This window comes from Geospiza fortis, unplaced genomic scaffold, assembly GCF_000277835.1.
Source record: "Geospiza fortis unplaced genomic scaffold, GeoFor_1.0 scaffold165, whole genome shotgun sequence".
Taxonomy (NCBI): domain Eukaryota; kingdom Metazoa; phylum Chordata; class Aves; order Passeriformes; family Thraupidae; genus Geospiza; species Geospiza fortis.
Genome location: NW_005054442.1, coordinates 1266466 through 1273186, shown reverse-complemented (window position 1 = coordinate 1273186; position 6721 = coordinate 1266466). Strand labels below are relative to the sequence as shown.

The 6721-nt window shown below is 37.0% G+C and overlaps 1 protein-coding gene across 5 annotated transcripts in view; it reads right to left on the bottom strand.

Moving 5' to 3' along the window:
• Positions 1 to 1516: 1516 nt before the first annotated feature.
• The window catches only part of ANO5 (anoctamin 5), a 61041-nt gene continuing 55836 nt past the window's right edge, over positions 1517 to 6721 (bottom strand). For all 5 annotated transcript variants that reach the window (XM_031062236.1, XM_031062239.1, XM_031062238.1 and 2 more), the window contains 2 exons: positions 6106 to 6211; positions 1517 to 5269 (listed from right to left, as the gene is read on the bottom strand). In XM_031062236.1, the coding sequence (XP_030918096.1) occupies positions 5048 to 5269; positions 6106 to 6211 (328 nt within the window). In that variant the 3' untranslated portion in view covers positions 1517 to 5047. The remainder of the gene's footprint in view (positions 5270 to 6105; positions 6212 to 6721) is intronic.

Here is a 6721-nt window from a genome sequence, read left to right as displayed (position 1 = left end):
GACACAATATCTTGCCACACCAGATGTTAGTGACCCCTCCCCTGTGCCTCCCAGCAGTGTGTCCTAAATATTTAAGACAGTATTTTCAGAAACACTGGTTTTTTAATTAATTTTGAACATTTTGAGGAATATTAGACAAGATTTTATTTGCTTCCCAGCCTACACATCTCAAACAAATTGCAGACTTCAGATGCTGGCATATTGTTTCTCCCACATCTTGCTGTTCTTTCCCACTAATCCACTGATTAGGGAATGGGTTACTTATTTTTCTACTCCTGTAAGACAGCATATTTTGTACCATTTGAGATGCAAATGTTGGGAAAATGTATTCTATTTCAGTGCTCCCTATAATTTTTTTCTGATTCAGAAAGTAGAACCACTGAATTGTGGTACACAAGTTAAATGAAGGAATTATGACTTCTGAAGAGTAGTTACAATTTCTGATCATGTGGATAGCCAGCTTTGTACCAGAATTTGTGGATGTCTTCTCACAAGCTACCATGCTACTCTTTTTTATAAAATATACTTGACTTTGGCTGACATTGTATCCCCAATTAAACTTTAAATTTAAATTACCCATTTACTACAGGCCTCGGGGGAGGGCAGGGTTTAACCTCCAAGAGCAAAGCTGGAATGCACCTGAAAACTCACAACTTAATATATAAATGTCCCCTATATCCTGCATATCAACAGCACCTTCCTTCATCTTTTATTTTCTCCCGCCTCTCTTTCTTTTGCTACTTTTCTTCTTCTTTTAATGTTTTTTTTTTTCATACTTAATTAAGTACCCTACTGAGCACAGTAGTGGTACCATATTATATAATTACTCCTTGCTTGTTTTGGTCTTTTTTTCTTCTCTCCTCTTTAAATACAGAGAAGATTCTTTTATTCGTCTTATATCTTTCTTTAATTTGCTCAAATTGCAAGTGTCTTAGTTTGTAATTTCAAAGTTCCAAAGGAAATGACCTACACCAAGTGCGGCAGGTGACCCTGTTCCCAGAACCCTGACAAGGTGATACAACAGGAGAGGTGACATGCTGAGATAAAAACATCCATTGAGAGCAAGTCAGGAACTTCAAGCCAGATTCCCCGTGATTTAATCCAAAGCTCTTCACTGGAGCCAGAAGTGACTTTTAAGAAAGATTAAAATATGTATTGCAAGACTTGCCCAGTGCCTTGGGAAAGCTTCAGCCCTTCCATCTTTCCCAGGATATGTACTAAAGCTATTTCAAGTGCATGCATGTGAACCACTTGTGCTGTGTGTGGAAACTGCATGTGGGACTGAGAACTTGAGAAGGCACCTCAGGTCCTGGCATTGCAGGAATAAAAACTGAATCCAGATAAGGCAGGGAAAAGCAGCCTGGCTGAAAATGGATCTGTATGAACACAACAGACATTGTGAGTTGCAGAAATCTGTATGAATATTCTCTTTCAGGAGGTGCTCCAGGTACTTCACCTCTAGTACTTCGGCTCCTCTCTCAGTTCTTGGAATTTTCACACACGAGTTGCCAGCACATTAAAAATGAACACAGCTTTATTTGCTAGATTTAGAGCTTATTAAATGTGCATATTAAATGTTAGCAGAATGTTTAAAAAATTTATTCTGACATTAGTGTATCATATATATCAGCAACACACATAGCAGACAAAAACACCGCTCAGATTACACAACAGTACAAGTCAAACAAGTGGTACATGTAGAACAGTCAGAAACTCCATCTATTTTCACTCCATTCTGTAGTCAGAAACTCCATCTATTTTCACTCCATTCTCTTGCCTCAAACTGACAGCACTACATAAAAAAGTAAAAGCACAGTAAAAAAATTTGAGAAAAAATACAATAGTGTCTCATAGTAGCACTCTTCTTTTGCAGTCCTTTGCTTAGAACATACCACACTAAACCTTCCCAAGGTAAACAACCTCAATTTTAATTGCAAAAAAAAAAATATCCCTGATTGTATTACACCTGAAAGGTCAATTTTGTTTTGTGTAACTAATTCTAACGAGGCAATCTACTGTTGCTTCAATTACAGTAATGGCAATACAAAACTTTATTCACTTTAGTTAAAGGACACTTTTACATACCAAATCACATCAAAATAAATTGTTCTGACAGTAAGAATTAGCACATCTCCAAACTGACCAGGCCTTCCTTACTTTTCTCACTTTTTAAGAACACCTCAGGAAACTTGTGTGAACCACTATAAACCCAACCATACTGATACCTTTAGTCAAAATACTGCTTAATGGCAAGTAAAGGCAAACTATCATGTAAAAAGGTGTCAAGACTAATTTTTTATGTGATATTAGCTTTTAGTATGACAACAGATTCTCTTTTCAACAGTTTCTGTACACAAAGAAGTAATGCTACAAAGTGTAATGGCTTGTTTTTAAGATACATATTTCTTTCTAAATAAGCTGATCCCAGGTTTTTTTTCCACTTTCTATTGCATGATACAACATATACAAAACATCTGTACTGGATTAAATAGCAAGTGATCTTAAAAAATAAGTTGTAAGAAGCACAAATAGGAGTCAAAAAATCAATTCAAATTCAGGGTCTGCTTATCAATGCTGTATCCCAAACACACGTATGTCCTTATCTTCCTCCATTTTGCTCTTAAATAGCATTATTCATTCACAACACATCTTTTTAAGGGTAGTATATTAGGACACTTTATTACTTGAAGAAACTAATCTTCCATAAGCAGAAATAGTGCATCTAATGCTGATTTTCCAAATCTGTTTTCAGCTTCAGTCAGGTTGTACATTTTGCACAGAAATATCCTTTTGCATCTCATCACCTTTCTGTTTGGAGCATCTGTCTGCACTGCAAACAGTAACAACTCCACAACATCTAAATTAAGCAGTTTAATTAACAGTATATGTGCAAGATGCAGCACAGTGCTTTCATTGTGCAAATTTTGGTGTTTGATATGTGATTATGACGATGGCTGATATTCTTCTTTGGCTTACACATTAAGCAGCAGAGCTAATTTATTTACACATGCATTCCTCCAACAGATCCATCACTTCAAATATATATGAATATTCAAGAACATGATCAGTTCATCATGAACACAAATTGCCAACATGCTTGATTGACCAAGCAACCTTAGAGGATGAAGGTGAATAACTTACAGTAACAAGAAATGTACATCGGCATCAACTCCTGACTGGCAGCCAAACTGTGATGTGTGCTCGAGGTAGGCACTTAATCCTTCAGCTAACAACAACAGCTCCACTCAGGACATGGATTTAAAACCTGTACGACATTAAGGTTACTCACCAAGTGCTCCAAGACACAGGCGAGGTTTGCTAAAACCAAATACCCTAAGTTGTGGTAGCAGTAAACAGTACATCACTCACTGATTTGGAATACAAATCTCAATTTTTATGTGTATACTTGCAAGGAAGTATAACTTTCGAAGTGCAAATAGAGCAAAATTTTCTAATCTTGTCTACCTTGTGTATTCATCATGAGAGAACTCAACAACCTGGTGTTACAAGAGTCTGCAGTCCAGGCCTGAACTGCTCTCCAACAGTCCACATGGCACTGAACAGAGGTGCGCCAAGGCAGGCACGGTTTCCTAACACTGAACAGCTCTGGCTGCAGGTTCACTGTATGCTAATGCCTGCAAGCACATTTTGGAAATAGGCACTGCCCTGCAGAGATCATTTTCACACCTCTTGCCAAATGCAAAGAAACAAGGCACTGAGCATGGAAGCGCTGATATGTTTTAAATATACAGCAAGATCACAAAAATGCCTACCTGCTTCAAACTAGAAAATGAGGGCACATTCTTAAACAGCTGGAAGCCACTTTGCACAATAGTTATTACATATTTATAAACTCAGTAACTTTGTAGAAAAGCCTCCTAACAAAAAGAAAAGGAAAAAAACCTTCCCAAAGATTCAAAGGCAGAAAAAGAAAATCCAAGAGAACAACCCCCAAGCCTTAGGATACTATGTATAAGGAAAATAACAGCATAAACATACATTATTTGGCATACTTAAAATATTTTGGATAAAAATCCAAGACCAAACCATTCAGTTAAACCAACTGGTATGGTGGTCCAGCTCCCAGTCCATTGCCATGGAGTGCAGGCACACTCCAGAGTATGCATTGAGGACAGACACACAGCTATAGCCCTTTGCTGGCATTCATTGAGAATCCAAACAAAGAAATAAATAAACAAGCAGCTTTGGCCAAAAAAAAAGTCAAACACAATTTTCCAATGACAGTTTTTGAGAATGAGAAATCAAATAACTGTTTTTCTCCAAATCATACACATTTTCAAAACCCACTGCAATTAGGTGATTCCACAATATCTGCATTTAGAAAGTAAACTCTTCCATAAATTGTATCTTTAGGAAAATAAATTATGGCTTTTTTTCCCTTCACTGTTTTTTTATTCCCTTCACTATTGTATTAACTGAATTTTGTTCCTATAAATAATTCCAAGTGGAATTAAGCCAATATATCTTTAAAAATCAATTCCTTCTATAAAATGTACAGAAGTTCAAACCAATGCTTCGTAAGACATAGTGAATATAAAAAAAAAGCCCCAAACCTTAATCCTTGTATCAGGAGTGTTCTATTTAAATTACCACATAATAAAAATAATAATTTTTCAGCATTTTCCACAGCAGTGGTCCTCTGTGGTATCCTTTTCAGCCAGCTGGGATAGAGCCTGGAATGTTGCAATTAGCAACAGGGAGAGGGCTTGGTGGTAAATGACCTTATCATGTCCTGTGAGCCCTTTGAGGTTAACAGTCCCTATACCAAGAGTCCAAATTCTAGGATTACAGGATTACATTTACTATTCAAAGTCATGGGTAAATAAAAACCAGTGCCGAAATCATACAGTTCAGTAGATTTCCTAAACTTTGAAAGCTCAGTAAAACTTTTAAAGAAAACTCAAAAATCTTTGGACTGAAAGAGAAGAGTTGAACTCTCCCACAGCTTTCAATATGATGCATACTGAGCAAACCACAGATAAAAAAAGCTAGAACAAGCTAAATCCCCAAACAGCTGGGTTTTTGATTACATTGCTCTGGATAGCTCCATTCTCCCTTCCGTGGCGATGAACTCTTTTTCTGTGGCTCGTGTGTCACCTTGGCACAGTCTCTCCTTCAGTTTTTCAAGTTCATACTCATGTAGGATTTTTTGTGTTAAATACTTTTCACGTTTTATTTTGGCTTTCACATCTGCAGGAACATCAGGGATCATCCATGCTACAAAGAATTTGACGATGAATACAACATGCTAAAAAAAAACAAAAAAACCCACTCATTACCAAAAGAAGCACCTCTTGTTTAATCTGACACCAAATAGGTCACCTTTTGTTCACAACAAAATACATTTCATTTGGCTGTCCTGGAGCAATACACACCAAATCAATGTATATCTAAGATGTGCATGAAGACTAAAACCCATCTTATGCAGATATTTTAATTCAAACCACTAATGACTTAGCAAACCCAAGAGAAAAGTGTCAGGGTCTGAATCTTGACCATCACTCTTTAACTCCTCTGTGTGGTTTGTTAGAAAGTTCACACAGCTGTGCTGATAACACTTAGCTATGGAGAGCTGATGAAACACAGCAGGAAAAGTGATGACATTAGCACTTGAACTACTTACTCCCTTTTCCCTTCATAACTTGCAAAGTAGTGACTTAACACTGTTGTGCCAGTTATCCAAACTATTAATTTAGCTGTTTTTAACTAATATACATTACTGCAAAATGCTGTCTGGATTTTGAACACAGTCATCTCACATACAGTTCCTTAATGAAAGCAAGAGAAGTGGAAGTGCTAGACCTGGAGGCTTTAATCTCTTACACTGACATAAAAAGCTTTTTTATTTTTCTGATTATTTTGATCAACATTTGCTGTCTCCTCAGCCATTTTCACTTTTCCTACTCTGAGGTCAGCTCACTGAAGTTAAAAGGCTCAGTAACAATAATCTTTTAGGCCATGAGTACTTGCTATTATCTTTAAATTATCTTATACTCCCAGCAATTCTATTTTCTGTAACATTAGTAACTATCTAGACAAATCACAAAGTACCAATATCAGAAGGAAATTTTGTAGGCAACTTACTTCCATAATAATTATAAAGGCCAGTTTTGCAGCAAGAATGTGCCAGAACTGCATAGTGTGTAAATACTTCTTCTCATGGTCTGGAGGATATCGATAGTCTCTGTACCTGTAGGAATGACAGACATGCAAAGGTGAAATGTCACATTCAGCCTGGGACACATTACAAGCTTAGTGACACTTACAAGCAAGTACAGCTGTCACTTAAGGAACCTTTTCTTGTTTTAAATGGTCTGTTTCCTTTTGTAGAAAAAGGTTGCCTCTCAATTTGTTTCTATCTTGTGTTTGCTTAAACACCCTCACAGCACCAGAGCAGAGATGAGGATGTGTGATGTGAAATTTGGTCCATAGGTTACTTGTTTTTCAGGCAATGCTCAAATAATGGAGAGGGTGATGGGATGGATCACAGGGTAATGGACACTGAATAAATGTGACACACATGAGCAGATTATGGCCTGGACAGATGCAGGGCTTCATGAAAGGACAGAGTGCACGTTCTACATCACCAAACAAATGTAGCTGTTTCCAAAAGTGCTGGGCTGGTTGCTTTTGGGGGGTTTTTTGTTTGCTTTGAGATTTTTTCATCCAATCAATACTTTTATTTTACCATTTCCGAAGT